At 43.6% G+C, this 21321-nt stretch overlaps 2 protein-coding genes across 2 annotated transcripts; one reads left to right on the top strand and one right to left on the bottom strand.

The window, feature by feature from the left end:
- Nucleotides 1–1004: 1004 nt before the first annotated feature.
- On the bottom strand, nt 1005–6329 carry LOC119730946 (tyrosine-protein phosphatase non-receptor type substrate 1-like). The gene has a single exon (XM_038204015.1). It carries the CDS (start codon nt 5560–5562, stop codon nt 3733–3735), a length of 1830 nt encoding a protein of 609 aa, XP_038059943.1. The 5' UTR covers nt 5563–6329; the 3' UTR covers nt 1005–3732.
- A 7412-nt stretch (nt 6330–13741) lies between these two features.
- LOC119730832 (calcipressin-1-like) lies at nt 13742–19136 on the top strand. The gene is made up of 4 exons (XM_038203883.1): nt 13742–14183; nt 16607–16780; nt 18073–18238; nt 18406–19136. Exons 1-4 carry the CDS (start codon nt 13932–13934, stop codon nt 18531–18533), a joined length of 720 nt encoding a protein of 239 aa, XP_038059811.1. The 5' UTR covers nt 13742–13931; the 3' UTR covers nt 18534–19136.
- Nucleotides 19137–21321: the final 2185 nt, after the last annotated feature.

The raw sequence follows: 21321 nt of genomic DNA, 5'->3' as shown, positions 1-21321 counted from the left end.
TTTCGTCATAACGTGTTGAAAAACTTTCCTGCCAAAAAAAACATTTGAAATGTGTACCGGGAAAAGTTGGCTACCTCTTCCGGGTGAGGGCGCTCTTTAATTAAACAAATTTCATAGTTAGCAATATATTTGTAGTTCGTGTATTATTGTACTTTTTGCAATGCAAGGGACATTCCAGTTGGAATGATTTGTTTTATATCCTTTGTAATTCCTTTGTCTATTCAAAATTTGCATCTGCACACGCGCGTAGGTTTCTCTATTAAAATAATTATTCCGCGTGTGGAATGATGAAATAAAATCAAAAAGTAGACACCCATACGCCACAATATGTAGAACGCGTAGATAAAAAATGCACACCGCCTTTTCCCGTGTTTACATGTCATTTAGAGAAAGTAGTATTACGTAGTCAATATATACATTATGACATGCGTATTCAAGTTTGTGTCGAGTGCCTTTCCATTTACATACGTATAAATGCATAAAAACATTCTTGAGAGATGTGATATGATATCCAGTTGGTTAGACTTGTTTCAAGACAACAAGTCTTATTATTTGGCGCCCGCAACAAAGCTCGCAACCGGAGTACACCTTTTGCGCACACACTGCCAGCGCACCGACCTATGAAAATGTAAACCTTATGTCGCGGTCATACGAGAAACTCTTTTGCGGCCGCAGGCTATTGGTCACGTCTAGAGGAATACCGAGGGTCAAGGTCGACCTCTGACCTCACATCGACACCAATCTTTCACACACCGACATCGTTGGAACACTTCCTCTCGGGTGATCTTAAGACTGCTAATCGATCTTTCCTGCGTGTCACCACTTTGTACTTTTCAAAAGACGTGGAAATTAGAGCGTCCTGATTGCTTGGATAATCTTGACATGTACTACACAAGTTATCTAGATCAGTAAATTCTGTGACAAGTAGTCATGGCGCATTTGAAATCAAACTTTTAATTGGACAAACCGGAGATAGTGACATCAACGTAATGGGAGACTTTTGCGACACTTGGTGGCAGCAAACAAACCGGTCCTTGGCTATTGTTTACGTCATTTTGAACATGCGCACATCATGAAAAGGACCGGTGTGTTTAATATACTACCACCATGCGTCTTAAAAGTCTCATTTGGAGGAGTTGACAACTGCCAGTAGGGGACTACATTATTATGGTGGTTGGCTTCGTTAATGACAAAATGCTGCTATATAGGTCAGTCACTTTCCTAAAGTACACATATTTTACTTCAATTTATTTATTTCAGAGTGTGTTTACTTTTTTCGTTGTATCCCACTAAACAGCACCCTTTTGCGTCTGTATCCCTGCAGTATCTGGAATATAATCTTGTGTTCATCACTCATGCGTGATGACCTAATATTTTTTGTGAAATCATCATCTGCTTTTAAACATTCTTGAACTATCTGTTTTCTTCTGACTTATGCAGTCTTTTGCTTTTATGTCTTTAAGCCTAATAATGTGTGTTCTCCTATTTCTGTCCGCGCTGAAACGGTTGCTCAACTGTAGCGCGCCATCGCCCCCAACCTTGTAATTACGCGTATCCGTAATACGTGCCGCATAGCATCGATTGAACCAAAATAGACCTTAATATTGGAAGATCGCTGACCCCGGCCGACCTTTGCGTTTATCTTACCCCAAACATGGAAATTTGAAGAGCTTAAGAAATTATAAGTAATTTCTCTTCCAGCTGGTTATAATTAAAAATACGTGGAAAACTCAGTAAAACTTCTTTCCTTCTCGTCAAAAAAGAATTATACGTTTAGGTTTGGTAAAAAAAAAAAGTAGTTTGACAGCGAAAATTTAATTGAGTTTACAGGATACAAAAGTTAGTAAAGTACACTTCCTGTGATATTTGAGGGTTTTAACAAGCCGGAAAATCGCGTTACTTAATGAGTTGAGATCTGAATTATTACGAAGAGAGTTATACGATTTTGTTTTATGGGTTACGTAGCTCAATAAAATGTTTTTTTGTATAGGCCTTTAGGGAATGAACAATCGGTTTCTCGTGTGCTATCAAATCATAAGGAGTAAAAAATGAAATTTGGAGAATCTTGTTCTGAAGTAAGTACAACATTTAGAAAACCTTGAAATTTCAGACAGCCATGCAAATTCAGAAACCGTGATAAAAAGTATTAGCTCCATCTCCGTTTAAATAAATGAAAATCGGAAATTGCAACTTTATTTGTCTTACGCCTATATATTCGTGAACACATTCTCTATGTTTAACCCGATGCAAAAAAATTGGCTAAAACCGTGACGTGCGCATTCGCAGTTGTGATACCAAACCGACTTATTTCATTGCTCTTTTACTTTTTGTCGCCTATCGCATGTCGCGTTTCTCTCTATCTAACTGACCACTCGGGCAGTACACCAACAGCAAAACACGGAAATGTGAACTTCCCTTTTTAATCAAGCTTAAAATATAGACCTACGCCAATCCGCCCATAAATTTACCTAAATCAAGAAATGCACGCGTGACAGCTTTAGTATTGGTCCGGTAAGATAAAACTTGTAATACATCACGAGAAAGGCGTGGCAGTGTAAATAAGAAAGAAAATCTGATATCGACTGGATTTGGCGAGGTCGGGCCCTGGACCGATCACGTCACTACATCAACCTCGATTTACGATGGGGATTTCTGCAATCGGTGATTCATACAGGCCTGTCCCAAATATAACTCGCTGAAAAGTGAGCTGTTCAGAATATGCCGGCCTTTGGATAAGCTAGGGATTATGTTTCGAAGATTATTATAGGCCTACTGCATGGTGAGTATGGAGTGACCTTTTTTGACTTGACTTAGGTGAAACAGGGGCCAAGCTGGCAATCATTGGCAACTTGAAGGGGTTAAGGGCAATGAACGCCATTTGGAACCATTGAAACAATCGGACAACCGAAATATTATGGAATATCCCACTTGATTGTGAGTGCGTTATAGGATCGAGCTTCCTGTCAAATTGCTTCTATAGAAATGTTGTCATTTTTTTACAAAATAGGAATTGCGTGGCGTGGCGTCAGACACCAAAATGGTAGCCTTGTTGCAGTCGCTTAGAGCAGACATTAACATTGTACCTCAAAACTGCTAGCATTTCATAAAGAGACACTATTTTTTGTACATTGTTCATAGGAGTACAATTTAGTTTGGTTACAAGCGGCTGTCGTACATTTCTTATTTAAATATGTGCCTTGAGAAACCAATACATTAATGGCTTTGCAAAGACTTTAATTTACAAAGATGTAAAACGACGAAAATACACTTTAAAAACCCGGGAAAGATTTTTATGGTGGCAGTAATATCCCAAAACTTCGCAAGGTTTTGAAAGGTTTATTTCATCCACATTTGGTCATCTCTGGGATAAACCAGTGTTGGCCTTTACAGCATCGGGTTTTAAAGAGCATTTCATCATTTCCACCTTTAAAGCATCTACAACATAATATTTCAAAGGAATGTTGAAGTCAAGGTACTCGTAAGTGAGCACAAGTCATCGCAAGTCCATCACAAGCCATTTAGTCCCAAGTCACATTAGCTATTCAAAAATAAACAAAATATGTATTTTCTTTGTTGCTTGTCATCCGTCCCTTGATATTTGTGAACTGACTTGTGGTATACTTGCGATTCTTCACAAGTACCATGTCTACAACACCGTTGAAGGCACATTTTTTTAATGGTTACTGACTACCGCTGACGAGTTTTCTTTCCCAAGTGGGGTTTAAGCCTGGGCTACACCATCGTGACGTAAATTTCGTTGCCCGCTTCCCTCGTGTTCGTCTCGGCCTCGCCGTTCTCGGAGTTCACCGACGAGAACACCCAGCTCCCGGTAGGCGGAAGGTCCGACTCCCGCAGGAGCTTCTTCCCGCCGAGTACGCTCTCCGGCCGGGCGTAGATGGGCTCCGTCGGCAAGGGTGGTAGCTTCTTCTGAGACAGATCCGGGCTGGGAACTCCCGGTCCCGCGGTGGACTTGTAGTTGATCAGCGTCGGCGTGGTGGACTGCTTGCCGAACGACGCTGACGCTAAGGTGAGATCCTTGTCTCCGCGGACTTTTGTCTTAGTCTGGTTTCGGCAGCAGCACTGGCACAGAACGGCGAAGGCTATGACTAGGATCACCAGGCTCATCCCAGCCTCGCACAGAGCCACAATGATCAGCGGGCTTAGAGTTGAAGAGGATGGGTCGGTCACTGGGGTCGCTGTACTCTCGGACGGCGAGGGGTCTTTGGTAGGCGCCGAAGATGTTGATGTTCCGTTTTTATCGGGGTCCTGGACGGGATTCCGAGATGTCGGTACCGTCAGTGACAGCGTGGCTCTCGGTGGATTGTCACCGGCCGGCGCCCGGTGGATGTCCGGGGTCTGCCCGGGGTTTGATGACGGTGGCACTGGCTTCAGCCTTCCGGTGCTGACTCGGCCTCGGAGAACACTCCACGCTGCCTGACCGATGACGGGCTTCGGCGCCGAGCGGTCTCGGCTCCCACCTGCCTCGTGCACCTGTTGTCCGGGGTGATCAGCCCTGCTTCTAGTGACTGCCGAATTCCTGACTCGGACCTCCATGTCCACCACGCGGTACCCACCTCCAGGATTAGGCACTTTGCAGGAAACCACTAACCCCTCATCCTGGGATGTTACCTGGGAGATAACTATCGTAATCCCATCGTGGCTGAGAGAGTACCGAGATACCGGTAGCTGGGGTTCCAGTTTCCATGAGGGTGTCCCCGGTACGGCGTCGCCGCGTCTGTGCCCCTCATTTGCGGGGCATGACAGGTGAGCGTCGCTTCCCGACACCAGGTCTACCGTGATACGGGTCCTGTTTCCGGCAGGTGGTAGCTCTATGAATGGTCCCATGGAGCAACTACGAGTAGCCTGTCCGGTCTGGCTCGTTTCATCCCTAAACTCGATCAAGCAAGTCATCCTCTCCATCCTCAATTCAGCCACACCCCTCTGAAACCTCAAATTATATGGCTCGGCTTGATTTGTCTCACTCTCAACTAAAACAACCCCATGAGAATTTCTCAGTTTTACGACCATACCTGGTTGGTTATTGAGCACCGTGCATCCAACCGGTGCTGGTTGGTCCAGGCTGGCCGCATCCGATAGCTGTCTAACCGTGGGTCGCAGGCAGCGAACGGATGGTCTCAAGACATCCACGACGGTCAGCATTGCCGGTTTGGACCGGGACCACCGCCTCTCTAGCTCCCTGAATTCCACAACGTAGCAGTGGTACACCCCGGCATCCTCCGGTCGCACGTTGTGGATAAAGAGGTTGAAATTCAAGTCCGGTTTGGACTGGCCGTCCTCCACCGTGATCCGAGACAACTTCTCCGGGTCGGTGGTCAGCAAGGACCGGCCACTGGTCTGGAAAGTGGCTTCCTTCATCCAGGCCACGGCTTGGTTGTCAGCCAGCGACGACACCTGACACTCCAGCTGGGCCGTACGGCCGGTTTGCACTGTCGTGTCTCGCGGCTCCACGACGAAACGTGGTAGACTATCCGTCGAGACCTGGGCTAATAGACCAGCTGCAAAAGTCGCAAACAGAGCGAGAACGAAGAGCAACGCAGCCATGACGACTCCAGTATCTCTGCAAAATTGTTGCGATGTTTTAAAATCGAACCTCTTTCAGTCGTGGTAGATAAATGCCATATTCATACCTGTCCAGTACATTTCGGCAAGTTGCATCTCTTTAACGTACTACGTACACTTCCCAGGTAAATTCGTATGTTCATGCGGTCACAGTTCCAACCAATACAAGTGCATTTTCAAAGAATCAAAATGATATAGTCCGTTCATGACATTGTTGCCTGCAAGTTATTTATTTCCTCGCATTTCCACAGTCCTCGCTCTAGACGTCCAGGGTAGAAATTATGTCCTTCGAGTGCAGTGCAAAGACACGAAAATGAGCTGCACAAAAACTGTGCAACAACCCACGCGTTTATGGTTTATGCAACTCCACGCGCGAAGTCGGCCTCCGAATGACTGCACAATGTCTCGAAGTGTAGTTCAAACTCTCTCTCTATGAAAAAGCCCCCAAGTCCGACTTCCGCTGGAGCAGACTTATGCAGAACTCTACAGGGGAATGAAGTTGTATGCCGCAGTACGAGTGAGACCCCTTTTTTCAGTCCCGGACGTGGCTGATGATGACATGTGTGAGTGAAGGGCTTATGTTTGGTACCGTCTCGTGAGGACACAATGATACAAATGTTGATGAGAAATTTCCCGGTGACTCTCTCTTCCTTTTTTCCCCCTTAAATTCTCCTTGCATGCAACTGCTGCCAGTGCGCGACTAGGGACCTCCTTCTCTTCACGTCTTAACGATCGAAATTATTATGACTGACAGGTGCTCATCCTACGACTGTTTCATGTATGTCCCACAATTTGTTTTCTCAACCACTTGTATATTAAAGACTTTCAGAAGCAGTGATTACACATTATGGCATGACACCTAATAGCTTGCTATTTCTGCTTTACTAACAAAAAAAGTGTCATCTTTGTTCATCGTAGGGATTAATCACATCTTTATTTCTCTATTTATAGCGCCAAGCCACACTGACAAATTGCCTGTGTTAATTTTACCAAAGAAAGGGTGAAAACTGGAACTACCCAAACTTGGTTGTTCTATAACCAATTGTTTGGGTTAGAAGTCCTGCTAAATTCAACCAAAACTTGTGGTCATTCAAGACCAAAAATAATTTGGTCTTGTATGACTACAACTTTTGGTTGAATTTAACATAAATTATAACCCAAACAATTGGTTATAGAACAACCCAAGTTTGGGTAGTTCCAGTTTTCACCCTTTCTTTGGTACAATTAACCCAGGCAATTTTTCAGTGCATGCAATGCAGCAAATTAGGTCAGGTTTTTTCCCCACACAATTTTCACAATATTGAACACAATCTTTACATTTCCTCAAAACTTACAAACCCTGCCCTGTGCTTGTTTTTCTAAAAAAAAATTTGAATTCGTACAAATGGCACCATTTCATAACCTTCTTTTAATCCCACATTCTATCCCAAAGGACAAATATTCATCACTCACTCACTCATGGATACAACTGAACCGTGTCACGATATGTCTGAAAGGCCCGGCACCAAAAGGTCATCGTGATAATTGTAATTTTGTACAACTAATCTTTTACTCGTCTCTTGTGGGGCAAGGAAATGGGTGTTCCCTCCTTAAACGTTAAAAGCGAAGACGTGGGGGCTAATTTGGTGAAAGTTATAATTAAATTTGGGGCGGGAAAAGATTGGTGGGATTAAAACTCATTAGGACAAGTCTTAGTCATGAAAGTTCAAGCGGCTGATTTGTCATAACTTAAACCGAGCAATTCCATGAAGTCCTTTCTTGCATAATTTCCTGAACAGCTTATAATTAACTTCCACGACTGGTAGCGATAGTGCTGTTTGTATACAGAAATACCCAACCGGTTCTTCAATTCCCCTGTCGCAGTGGAAATTAATTGAAATTACCTTCTTCTTCTTTTTTAAAAATACTATTGTATTACATTGTATAAGATTTATGCTAATTAGTACTTAGCACCTCTTATTCCTGACTATAGGGGCGCTATATTTTTTTTCTAAATTTCCCGTCCAGATACAACCTCGTCCCAATGGCATCGAGCAGTACTCCAGAGTTGCGCAACCCTGAACGCAAGGTTGTCTGCGCCATAAGGGAGATTACAAAGATTGGTGTCCATTTTCCTTCCAATAATATATTTATTTAGCGCCCCCTACCGAAAATAATGGCTGGCATAAGGAACAATAATGTAGGCCAACTTGATATACAAGCCCACATATGTTTTTTTGTCATTTGCGATTTAATTTTCATGCCAAATACACCATCTCAAATGTAAGATGAACAGTGTACATATACCATGAATATTAAACATGTAAAAATGCGCAAACATGTACATGTACGTATATTCACATGTAGATGTGTTCACCGATTTTGACTACGAAAACATTGTAGACTGCTATTTCTTGAGTTAGAAGTTCAGTTCTTGCAGGCATCAGTATAATACATGTACAATTATTGTATGGGTGTGTCAGAATGGCTCAGAAATTGTTTAAATCGGGACTTAGGGGGTAAAGAAGTCTGCTTAATATCGGAAGGTCAGTCTTTCATTGTTCTCCCCCGTTGTCTGGTGACCAGCGGGAAATGACCAATGATTATTACGGTCCGAGACCGGCTACCAAGCGCGCTGTGCCTGGTCCCGGCCCACACCGGCGTTTGCGTACAACTGGCCTGATTATCCTGCATCCGTAATAATTCGGTTTGTCAGGATTCTAACAAAAGCCCATTGCCCTCTCTGGATTGATGCGTTTCCTGTTTTGTAGCCCCTACTGGAGCCAATGATCACGAGGTTTTGATTGTGGTCATACAGAGGTCTTGTTTCCTGACTATTCATTCACCCAATTACCTGGATTGTTTCACCAGTTTGCGGACCATTATAATAAAATAGTCTGGTTCCGTTTTGCATCTTCAGACTGTAATTGTCTGCAATAAGATAAGCAGGAGGCTTGACACAATTTACGCGTGTGATCTGGTTACATAAGAACCATGACATTGCTATTACCTGCAATGTCTTGCTTTTGTAGGATTTAACACGAAGTAGGCCTGGGCCTATTACATATTTTTGAGCAAATGAGGCTGTAGCGTCAAACATTAAATAAAACATTCCCTTTACCACGTTTATGATAGCTTGATTTAGCAGCTTCACTTCAAAACAACAACAGATTGTTCAAATTTAATTCGAGAATCATACCGATATGAAAAAGCACGTCAAAAACCCGGGATTCTTTTATTTGTTTGTAGCACAAAATGGCGGCTTTAGGGATAGGACGCCCTCGCTCGTTGAACGTATATATACAATGTGATTGTTTGGCAGAATTCGATGCTGTGGTCACGTGATGTCAACCTCTGCCATGGTTCTCTTCTGCACTGCTTGTGTAATCTCTTGCGATATAAAAAGGTTAAAACTGTTGGCATAAAGTATTTTGTGTGGGTCAAATACTATGCCGAAGATGCACTGAGTTTGGGTACCCGGCGGTTGCTTGCAGTCGGCATGACGTCACAGCCTGCACATGGTGGCGGTTTTTTCCCTCACAATATTTTGTTACCGAAAAATTGATTCATTGCATTGCCTTAATTTTGCAAGTAAGTTACACAGCTGTTAAAGTACACTCATCGTGAATTTGCCTTGTTCTTTCTCGAAAATTAATCCGTATATTATGTTGACTGAGATGTTGACCGTAATTCCGAGTGACACGTCGGGAAGTGAAGGTACAACAGGAAAGGGGCCTGAATCGTTTCCCGGATCTGTCATTTTCTAGTACGGTCTCTCTTATAGCCTGACTCCGAGTGCGAGCAGCCGTGAATATGAGCATTAGCACCCATAGATATCAATGCTCGTGCACCGTACCCCTTCCCCTTCTTCCCTCGGGCGTAAATGTCCCGTTTCCTCTCTATCAGCTTCGATTAGCCCGACCGTTTCCTTGATTGTGTTTTCCGACGGTTTTTCCCCCATGAAAAAAAAAACATGTCCAACGCGCCAACAACATCGTCGACTGTACATCTCAATAATTGACCTTGAACGATCGCTCAGTTTTGTACTCTACTCTCTTCTTTCCTTTCAAACAAAACTTCACCATATTCCCTCACAATCGTTTCAGACAATCTGTTTCCCATGAAGATATTTCTTCTTTCTTCAGGATTTTGCAGTCTACAGCAAGGGTGTGTTTTCCACAGAGAGAGAAATATATCACGGAGCCTAATCGGTTTCCGATACAAATTGCCTAAAAATACCCCTCTAGTTAGGCCAATCGAGAGGTTTATGTCCCGGGCCCGCGGGCCGTGTGATTAGGCCACAACGGATGTTTTGCTGTACCTTATGGCAGTGAAGATGTGCCCGAAGATTCGCTGCTACTTCGTATCGGTTCTGGTTTATCTTGAGCTACCGGGGACTTGCCCGCGTTTTGCCGGTAATGCGCCTTGCTCACCTCTATCTTGCATGTGCTTGGTCAAGATAACGCAAAGTGTCGGTCTTTAGGGAAATTTCTTAAAGGAATCGTCTCCGGTGGAAAACTCTTTTGGATAAACTCCTAGGGTCTTTTAAAAACTTTTCAGAGGAAGGGGCATCCTGGTCTATGGTTTGAGGTGCAGGTAGAGTTTCAGAAGGTGGCAAGCAACTTATTAAATTTCGTTCTAGATCTCATTTGTCAAAAGGAGGCCCAACGGTCGACGGCAATTTACTACTTGTCAAAAAAACACAAGGCGTATATACCTATCTTGCCGTTGATGACCCATTGTACTTTCGAACGAAAGTTTTTATATTTTCAGCTAGCGACTGTTTCTTGATTAACCTTGAATAATACTGCTTATGACCTTCGTTTTACACTAAGTAAGTTTGCACGTTGTGTTGTATTGCATTTTGTATTCATTGTGTTGCACGCATTGAGTTGAAGTTACACCTATTTCGAGGAACGAACACATTTACAAAGACTCTCATTCAAGCTGAAAGGCCAGGTATGTTTTTGTTTTCTCGTCACATGCCGATGTTTTGACATGTTTCCCCCATCATGTGATAGCACGTGACGGAGGTACCCCAGCGGAAGCTCCCATTACCTTACGGGCCCACTGCCCATTTTGGACGGCGCGTATCACGCACACTCATCCGCTTCCAATTTTCACGTCGGGGTACAAAAATGTTCATCCCAAAATCAAAAGGTTATCGCATGGGCTGTTGTAACGGCTGGCTTCAGAGTATTTGACTGGGTTTAAGTCTGGGAGGATGTTTTGACTTTGGTGAAGGGTTGGAGCGTGATTTTGACTGATTCGCATGAGTTCATACCGGGCTAAGTTCGTTCATGGCACCGCCCCATTTGAGGTCATCTATCATTTTGGGTGGGTATATGGAAGGACGCTCAGTACCGTACATCCCGTGGGAGGGGTGCAACTCCCCGGCGAGATTATCCTCTTTTTGGGGGGTAAGAACATAATCTCAAGGGATTAGTCAGTTGCATGCAGCCCATGTGCTACTTCATGTATGTGATAATGTGCCATACCATGTGCTTTTTTTTTTAACATAGTGCCCCTCATTAAATTGTATTCCATCCCTCAAAATTTGGCGGAAAAAAAACAGCTTTTGAAGAAGTTTGAAACTATGGACTCAAATCACTTTGTCGTAACTCGAGCCAAATTTGCAGGGAGTGGGGGTGGGGGTACTTAGGGGAGGGCCAAATTGGTTTTATGGAGGGGGGGCACTCATGATTTTAAAACTAGAAAAAAGTGCCCCACCCCGGTAAATAAGCCGTAGTTTAATATGCCACTGTGCTTAAAGGTAGCATTCTGCCCTACATAACAGAATTCCTTCATCACTTTGAACCAAAGACATGGAAAGACATGAAACATAATTGCCAACTTGTGACGTCAGTTAGTACCAGGCCCGACACCCAACCCGCCGGGAGTAAAGGTCGCCCTCTAACGACGGGATGTCCGTAGCACGCATTGTACACCCGACCAGAATGCAAGACTGGCCACGAGCCTTCCTGTACAACGAACTCCAAAACAAAAAGGTCAGCCAGGATCATTCCCCGTTGAATGAACATCTCAATTGGTGACCTTTTGCGAGATTTAACGCTTACATCTGCATTTTATTTCATGAGTTCCTCTGAGACGAAACATTCCAAGAGCCTTGGAACTGAATGACTACGGTGGGTCCGAGGGGACGTCAAAGTTTGAAGATAATGTATTCCCCTTTTTGATGGCTGTTGCAGACTTGCAGTACTGTGTATAGTCGTTTCCGTCATAAGTCCTTACAAGTCAATCACAAGTCAATCACACGCCAATCACAAGTCAATCACAAATCAGTCACAAGTCAATCACGAGTCAATCACAAGTCAATCACAAGTCAATCACACGTCAAACACGAGTCAATTACAATTGAATCACAAGTCAATCACAAGTCAATCACAAATCAATCACAAGTTGATCACAATGTCAATTAAGTCAATCACATGTCAATCACAAGTCAGTCACATGTCAATCACAAGCCAATCACAAGCCTAAATCACAAGTCCAATCACAAATCCGGTCACAAGTCAATCACAAGTCATCCAGTCCCCAGTAACTCACAAGCTATTTCAGTGAACTGTGAATGCAACAATTTCGTTTGCTATTTCTGCTACAAGTCATGCGACTGCTTGTGAATTGACTTATGATTTACTTGTGACAGTGATGGACTTGATCAAAACACCGACAGAACTTCGTGTTCAGTTTACGCGACTGTTTTTGTACAATGCCACGTTTCCACGATAACCCGCCACGGATTTCCACGTAAACATGAGAGGCTTTCATGGAATTTAGCGTTTTCATGATGGGCTATCGCTGCATTCCGAGTTGTAAAGATATTCTATGCCAACTCTATGTTTCCAAGATATTTTATCTCAGTAACGTAGTAATTCGGATGGTCATATACGCTTCCGTACCACACCATCCCACCGAATGAAGTACAAGTGCAAAGAAAGTGAGCCCGAGAACCTGAGCTTGCAGTGTTGTGTGGGGGCGCTATTATTATTTTCATCGCAGAGAGCCTGTAAACTGTAAAAAACGAGCCTGTGGCTCGGGAACGAAGTTGGACGTCTTTATGATCCAATTTTCAATGCGCATCGAATTTAGCATAACAAAGACTACATACATCCACAAAGAAACCATTCGGTGTCCGCCCGCCAGATTTTATTGCCCCACTATCCAATATGGTGTCTGCAAGTGCGATATGCATATATGGGTTCCAACTCTGATTGGAACATGGCGTTGTGTTCTTAGGCAAGACACTTTACTACAATATCTTTTCAACTGAGAAAGGATCTTTAACCCATTACGCGTTCGGAATATTCAGTGGTAAAACTGACATGGCACTATGCCCCCACCCCCTCACCCCCAAATCCGGAGACTACGACAGTGCTGATAATGATCCCATAAGTATTTGCTAGTGTTGTTCAAAACAATTTATATTTGACCCAATAAAGTCACAGGTCAATTCACAGGTCAAATCGTCAAATCACAGGTCAATCTTGAGTCAGATATCATCTCGTACGTGGCGTAAATAGTTTGTTTGTTCGCACTGCATTTGGCCTCCCGATAAGCCATCATTGCCGTTGGGTACGGTGAAGGAGGATCTATAGGGAAACTGGGCCACACCCCCCCCCCCCCCCCCCAAAAAAAAAACCCACTTATTTTTCTAAGTTAAATAAACAAAACAACAAGAAAAGGTTGAGAAAGACTCTTTTGCCAAATGTAAGTTACTGACGAAATTATTATTGAAAAGCTTACTTGGTTTAACAGTATAATAAATTTCTTTTCCTAACATAATTGAACCGCGCAATTAAGAAATTATTTAATATTTCATTTTTCAAAACTGTTATCCAATAAAACTTGTCGATTTGTCACGGCAAATATAATACGTAGGAGATATTTTCTTTGATGAACGAAAGTATTCTTTTTAAAAGGAGATGGCAAAATAATTTTTTAAGTGGGAGAGCGACGTCACCACGAAGTTATTTAAAGATTGCGACATTTCGCCGAAGATAATAAACAAACAACTCGATTGTGAACCGGGTATACAAAGGAGTGGGGTTTTATTACATTGTGCAACGCAATATGGAAAGTTCTATTTCAACACGTCCTGCTTGCGCAATTAAATGACGTCATCGGGATTCCTGAATGTAAGACGCATGCGTCAAATTTGACCTTTGACATCATCAATGACCTTTGTGCAGCTATATTTTTTTACGCAGATGACAGCTCACACTGCGACAATAACAATGTCAAAAGCTGTGATTTTCTCCTCGAAAACAGCTCCAGTTTGATGACATTTCGGTTCAGGAGTGAAGGGCAATTGGTGTATAAATTCAGGGGAACTGCAGGGGTAGTTTTAAATTATGAAATCGGGGGACGAGTGGCGGGAACCGACGGAGAACGATTCTTCGGGGAACGACAACATGGCGGCCGCCGTGGCTTCGCTACAAAGGGAACACATGGAATACGACAGCACGATCACGAGCGGTGACGATGAGCAGCAGTCGGCGGGGGTAAGGCGACAATCGACGGGGGACATCCCGTATGAGGACCTGCCCAGGGCGCTTATTGCCACCAACATCCCGGACGATGTTTTCTGCGATGAAGTAAAAAAGGTAAGGTGAACGCAATTTCCAAAGACATATTCCTTTCTTCTTTAAGTTAAAGATCTTTATTGTCATGATGATTAGCTTGAGAAGCTCCAGTGCCGATGCTCATCGGGAACTCGACATGTAGAGCTGGAGGTCAATTAGCCCCATAATGTGGCCAGTTTACTGGACTGCCTCCGTAAACATAGGCCACACGTCCACCATCTTGGAATCTGACTCGCCGAAATTTTGAAAGTGATTTCCACATTGCGACTTCAAACCCAGTTCATTTATGCTTTAAAAATACACTTACCCTCTTAATAACAAAATTAGAACCTGCTGCCAGTGTCAGTTGCCCAGCTGCTGCGTAATTTACGACATTTTCTGGACCATTCTTGGCAACTTGGTCCAACCGTGGAGCTATCTCCATGGTCCAACTGAACAATGCCCTCGCGCAGATCGTTCACCTGTCAATCACGCGTGCAGGACGCACGCCGCAGGCCCAGTGGTAGTCCGGTTCCCAGACCAAAAGATTCTGACTATTCCTAGGATGGAATAGTCAGAATCTTTTGGTCTGGGAACCGGACTACCACTGGGCCTGCGGCGTGCGTCCTGCACGCGTGATTGACAGGTGAACGATCTGCGCGAGGGCATTGTTCAGTTGGACCATGGAGATAGCTCCACGGTTGGACCAAGTTGCCAAGAATGGTCCAGAAAATGTCGTAAATTACGCAGCAGCTGGGCAACTGACACTGGCAGCAGGTTCTAATTTTGTTATTAAGAGGGTAAGTGTATTTTTAAAGCATAAATGAACTGGGTTTGAAGTCGCAATGTGGAAATCACTTTCAAAATTTCGGCGAGTCAGATTCCAAGATGGTGGACGTGTGGCCTATGTTTACGGAGGCAGTCAAGTAAACTGGCCACATTATGGGGCTAGAGGTCAATGTACGTTGTTGCCAGCGGTAAAAAAAAATGGCTGCAAAATCATAATTCCCCCCAGACTGGGACCGCGAGTGCATAAAAACGTGCAAAATTACTAGGCTACTGATGTTTTTTTACTCACCATTTGGCTAATTAATGCCCACACAACACATACATCAAAATGCTATAGTTGCAAGCATGTCACCTGCAAAATTTGAGACCTTAAATCCAATTTTAAGGCAAGGTTTTGGCAGTTCAAAAACCACCCACGTCAATCTCCATGCTCTGGAAATGGGTGTGTGATTCCCAATGTATTCTGGGTAGGTGTAGGAAGCGGTCCTACTAAAGCGCGTCAACAAGCGTCAACAAGCGTCAACAAGTCTTAGTAGTCGTTAAGTGCGCGTCAACAAATTTTGTATAGGCCTTTGAACAATAAAAACAGCTTTATATGGTAGAAAAAGCAATAATGAACATCTTCTGCATATCAATTAAAGTTAAAATTATTTTAAAACTTGGTTTTTTTAACGCGAAATGTACACCGAATTTGTCGATAAAAGTTGGCCGCCATCTTGTTTATGTGTAGCTAGCCGTACTACGCATGCGTGAAGTGTAAAGAGCCATACTACGCATGCGCGAAGTCTACAGCGCCATCCAAACAAGATGGCGGCCTACTTTTATCGACAAATTCGCCGTACATTTCGCGTTCAAAAAACCAAGTTTTAAAATAATTTTAACTTTAATTGATATGCAGAAGATGTTCATTATTGCTTTTTCTACCATATAAAGCTGTTTTTATTGTTCAAAGGCCTATACAAAATTTGTTGACGCGCACTTAACGACTACTAAAACTTGTTGACGCTTGTTGACGCTTGTTGACGCGCTTTAGTAGGACCCGTAGGAAGAGCCTTGCAGCTTACTTGTTTTTTAATCAATGGCCAAATGAACATAGCGCCCTCTGCTAAAAAAATGAAACATTTTGCATTCACTCAGATCAACAAGAGGGCGCTGTTTTATCTACACGATGAAAATGTTATAGCTGAGGAGTCTTTTTGCACAATGCATTGCAGTACACATCAACGATGTTCATGTTGATGTTCATGTTGGATTTTGATAACTCTCTGCAAAATTAGAATTAAAAGCTGAATTTTTGGTGATGCAATGCTCACAACAGCAACTTTGGTAGGCAGAAGTATCGGGGATTATTGAAGAAACTGTAGTGAGTAAGAAGCTTGCACATTTGATTCACACTGGTTTTATTATGCAGCACAAAGTTTTGCACGATATGGATACCTTAAGTTTTGGGACTCTCATACACAGTATTGAGAGTCCCACATTTTCGGACTAAATTCCCCCCCCCCCCTATATTTTAGTAAAATTTGTTCTGTTTCAAGTCGATCCTTTGCTTTGTGATTTTTTTTATAATTTTAATATTTAAAAAGTTACTTAAGCTGTTCACGGAGTACTAGGCCCTACTAAGCTGAAAATTGTGTGGTTCAAGGATTTTAATGTTCCTCACAATCTTTTTGCAGAAAGCTTTTGAGGACCTTTTCTGCGCTTTTGGGGAGAACGTCCACTTTGTCTACCTTCCAAGTTTCCAGAGAGTCCGAGTGGGCTACGACACGCCCGAGCAAGTAGTCCACGCCCGAATAGGAATGCATCAAAAACAGATATGCGGACAGCAAATTAAACTATTCTTTTTACAGGTAAAACATTTACTGTAGGTTAAAAGTTATGTGGTACTCTGGTAGCCAGTTCATTTGGCTTGAAAATTGACACAAATGCAATGTCCATCGCAAGTCCATCGTAAGTCGATCACATGTCAATCACAAGTCCCAACACAAGTCCATCACAAGTCCATTCCAACTTTATCACAAGTCCATCGCAAGTTCATCACAAGTCCATCACAAGTCAATCACAAGTCCATCAAAAGTCTATCACAAATCTATCACAAGTCCATCAAAAGTCCATCACAAGTCCATTCCAACTTCATCACAAGTCTATTGCAAGTCCGTCACAAGTCCATCACTAGTTCATCACAAGTCCATCACCAGTCCATCATAAGTCAATCTAATGTCAATCACAAGTCTATTATAAGTCAATCTTATGTCAATCACAAGTCTATCATAAGTCAATCTTATGTCAATCACAAGTCCAACACAACTCCATCACAAATCTGTCACAAGAGTGAAGAGTCACAAGTCACAAGCTATTCAAATGAACTGTGATGACAGCATTCCTTGTGATGCCAGGGACAGGCTAAATTGTGACCGAACTTCTGACCGGAATTGTGATTAACTTATGACTGGACTTCCGATTGACTTGTTATTTACTTGTGACTGGACTTGTGAATTGGCTTGTGAGTAAGTAGTAACTGGATTTGTAATTGACTTGTGATTGACTTGTGATTTACTTGTGATGGACTTGTGACTAGACTCCTGATTGGTCTTGTGAGTTACTTGTGATCGGACTAGCGATTGACTTGTTATTTACTTGTGACTGCATTTGTAATTGACTTATGACTGAATTCGGGCGATTCACAATGCAGTGCGCCACCAAGAGTTTGCCATGGAGAGTCAACTTTTCAAGTTAACGGTCGACAAAACATGGCCCATTTGAATGAGTGTCAGTAGACACTTGAGCTAATTTGTTACAGATTGGGGCACAGCGTTCTGCCGCCTTACCAAAAATCCCCATATTGATACAAAGAAAAGAAAAGGGCAAACATACACTCGAATCATACGCTTACCAAACTACTGACCGGAAAAAACGAAAAATTTCAAATGTCCCGCGCTGCGAAGTTGTCGACCATCTCCCACAATGTACTGGGAAAAATGAACTCTCCGTGGCAAACTATTGGTGGCGCTCTGCATTGTGAATCGCCCACATTGTGATTGACTTGAGATTGACTTGTGATTGGACTTGTGATTGGGCTTGTGAGTTACTTGTAACCAGAATGAACAAGAGACAAAGTTCGTTTTCTTTCCTTTGCTTACAGCCAGTGAAATTCAACAGCAGTAGTTCCTCCCTGGAACCCCCAAAGCCAACAAAACAGTATCTCCTGTCGCCGCCCTGCTCACCCCCTGTGGGATGGGAACAGCCAAAGGAGTCCCATCCAGTCATCGACTACGACGTCCTGGCGGCGTTAGCCAACTTAGCACCTGGTGAGTCTGCTGTCATGTTCTCAGGTTACCAGTGAAATGGTTAGAGGGCCGATCATTTTCCTGGGGGGGAGGGGCAAAGGGGCTTGCCACATCATTGATAGGGCGGCAGTCAAGCGAAACTGCCCATTTTGAAACATTTTTGGTTATATTTTGTAATTTGTTCTCAGGGGAAGCGCACGAGCTTCACGCGGCCGACAACAACAAGCCGGGGATCTTCGTCCACCCCTGCGAAGACCCGCCCCCAAAGGGGCCCAAGATGAAGATCGAACACACACGCCGACCGGAGCCCAGCTAGTCAGGTTCCCTTACCCCCGGCGCTTTGCCACACGTATCAGGTTCTAATTGTTCAGTGATGATAGGAACAAGACCAAGCTGGTCCCAGAGCACACAGAAATATATTCAATGCATGCGGTTAACAGAATGGGGCGTATTTAGCCCATTCCGAGGTAATCCTATACAATAGCACTGCCAGGGGCTGTCTTCACCACTCTTTAAATAGTAGTCTCCTTCCAAGGCTGGATTTGATTTTATATTTTTCTCTTTTGCAGCCAGTCCCGTGACAATTGCGGTTGAGGTGAATCAAACCCAGTCTCGGCAATATTGGCAGCGCTACCCAGGTAATTCCAGGCTTGAATACAGCACGCATGAGGTATGCTCGGAATTTCCTGGGTAGCGCTGCTGATATTGCCAAGATTGCATTTGGTTCATCTTGTTGATCTCGATCGTCACAGACCGACTGTATACGGGAATGAAATCAAAATCCAGTTTTGGACAAAGACTATTCTCCAACCAGTATCAGTCAGTTGGTCATCGAGGTGCAAAGTGTACTATTGGCTGATATGTAATATAGCAAATATTACATATTAACCACCTTTCATCGTCCACAGTAAACCCACATCCTACACTGTATTAAGGCTTACGCCAATTTCAGGCTGGAGTCGTTTGAAACGACTGCAACAGCTTTTTCGCTTAAGTTCCTCCTATTTATTTGAAACGTTCAACTAATAATTCCATTCATTTAGCTCTCTGTGACACTGAATACAAGTACTAGTCTGAAACAGATTTGTGGCTGAAACTTCGTTACGATTGTTGCATTTGAAAAACATGAAGATCCCTGTAAAACCTACCGACTCTCACGGAGTTGTACTCGTTGGTGCCAGTTCGCGCGAGAATTTTGCTCAAAGATTTTTGGACGTGCACCATACCCTTACACCACCGCACCGTCGATTATGAGCAGTTTTGGGCTTAAACAGTAGTTCATAAGTCCATATCTCATGAGCAATTTACATGTGAAATTACCATGCACTTTTTAGTGATGCCTTTGTTGACAAATTGCACGTTACAATTTCCATGCTTTGCATTCATAACAACCTTCGCCAGCTTTCGTATTATATTTTTTTATATTTAAGGGTGGCACGGGTGGCTTGTGCGTAAAGCGCTCGCCTCTCACCAAGGTGACCATGGTTCGAATCCTGGCCGCGGATCGCATGTGAGTAGAGTTGTGCGTTGGTTCTCTCCTGTGCCACGAGGGTTTTTCTCCGGGCCCTCCGGTTTTCCTCCCTCCGGAAAAATCAAACACTTTCGATCTCAGGCTGTGCTCCGTGGTCTTATATGGGTCGATGTGGCCGGCAGCCAGAGGCGCCTTTACGTGCCAGCGGCCCGACCACGTTGTAGCCGCGTCCTTCGCAATTCAGCATCCCAGCTGCGAGTAAGGATGATTAGCCTCCCAAATTATTATTATTATTATATGCAAAATCATTTTTCCTTTCAGTGGTTCTCTCTGTACATAAATATGAACAGGTCTGTTGAGAACCAGTTATGCTACTGTACACGCTAGGGTTCAGCAGCTGAAGTTCAGCCCCAAATAGCTGACTAGAGTAGTATGGGCTCCGTACGCCAACAAAAGAGGGCGCATTTTCACCATTTTTGAGAGCTGCTTGGACAGGACACACAGCGTGTGCGTACTGTACTGTTCGCGCGTGAAGTACGCACGACTTCCTGAATGTGCCAAAGCTATTAGCCACGGCATTTTCGCGTGAGCGTCAGGCGTTGTCGGCGCACGAATACGTTCGAATTTAACTTTGAGATGGTTTCTCAAACTAATCCCCACCCCCAATAACTTTGGATCATTGGAAATACGCAGTGGATGGAACGAGAACCAGCCTAGGTCTCCCCCAACTCTCCTTTCCTGGCCATTGAAGGAGTACTTGTGCACGGAGCCCATAATCGTCAGTGTTGTAGTCGAGTCCATCACAAGTCCATCACATGTCCATCACATGTCCATCACATGCCCATCACATGTCCATCACATGTCCATCACATGTCCATCACATGTCCACCACAAGTCCACCACATGTCCACCACATGTCCACCACATGTCCACCACATGTCCACCACATGTCCACCACATGTCCACCACATGTCCACCACATGTCCACCACATGTCCATCACATGCCCATCACATGTCCATCACAAGTCCATCTCATGTTTATCACATGTCCATCACATGTCCATCACATGTCCATCACATGTCCGTTACATGTTCATCACATGTCCATCACAATTCCTCTAGTCCCAAGTCAAGTCACAGGCCATTCACATGAACTCTGATAAAGACATTTTTTTTTCATTGTTCATCCTCTGTGATAGACTTGACTACAATGCTTCCATGAATCGCGCATTCTAGTGAAGTTACTGGAAGTATTGTTTGCCATACTTCATCCTACAACTTGCTAAATGCTTAGACTTGTCTAGTCATTGCCTCAGAACCAGCCTACTGGATTTAAAGGTATAGTCCATCATTTGTAATTTGTGCATTTTGTTCGTTTGAAGCAAAAAAAGTGCTCAAAATCTAAAGAAGGGTGCTGAACAACTAACCTGATGAAGTTTTAGCCCAGCTTCAGCTGTACATTTCGAGGAAAACAACATTCTAGGATCTCAATTTCAAATCAAAAGTTGCTGAATCTGTTTTGAATTGGGCCTGAATTCAGCATCCGAGACACATTCTCACTGAGCCAATTTGCAGCCAAGCGATGTCGCGCACCGATCTGACGAATTAAAGCAACCGCGCGTGTGTGTGCGT

The sequence above is a fragment of the Patiria miniata genome, unplaced genomic scaffold, assembly GCF_015706575.1.
Source record: "Patiria miniata isolate m_02_andy unplaced genomic scaffold, ASM1570657v1 HiC_scaffold_22, whole genome shotgun sequence".
NCBI classification, from domain to species: domain Eukaryota; kingdom Metazoa; phylum Echinodermata; class Asteroidea; order Valvatida; family Asterinidae; genus Patiria; species Patiria miniata.
This window is presented reverse-complemented; position numbering and strand designations above follow the sequence as displayed.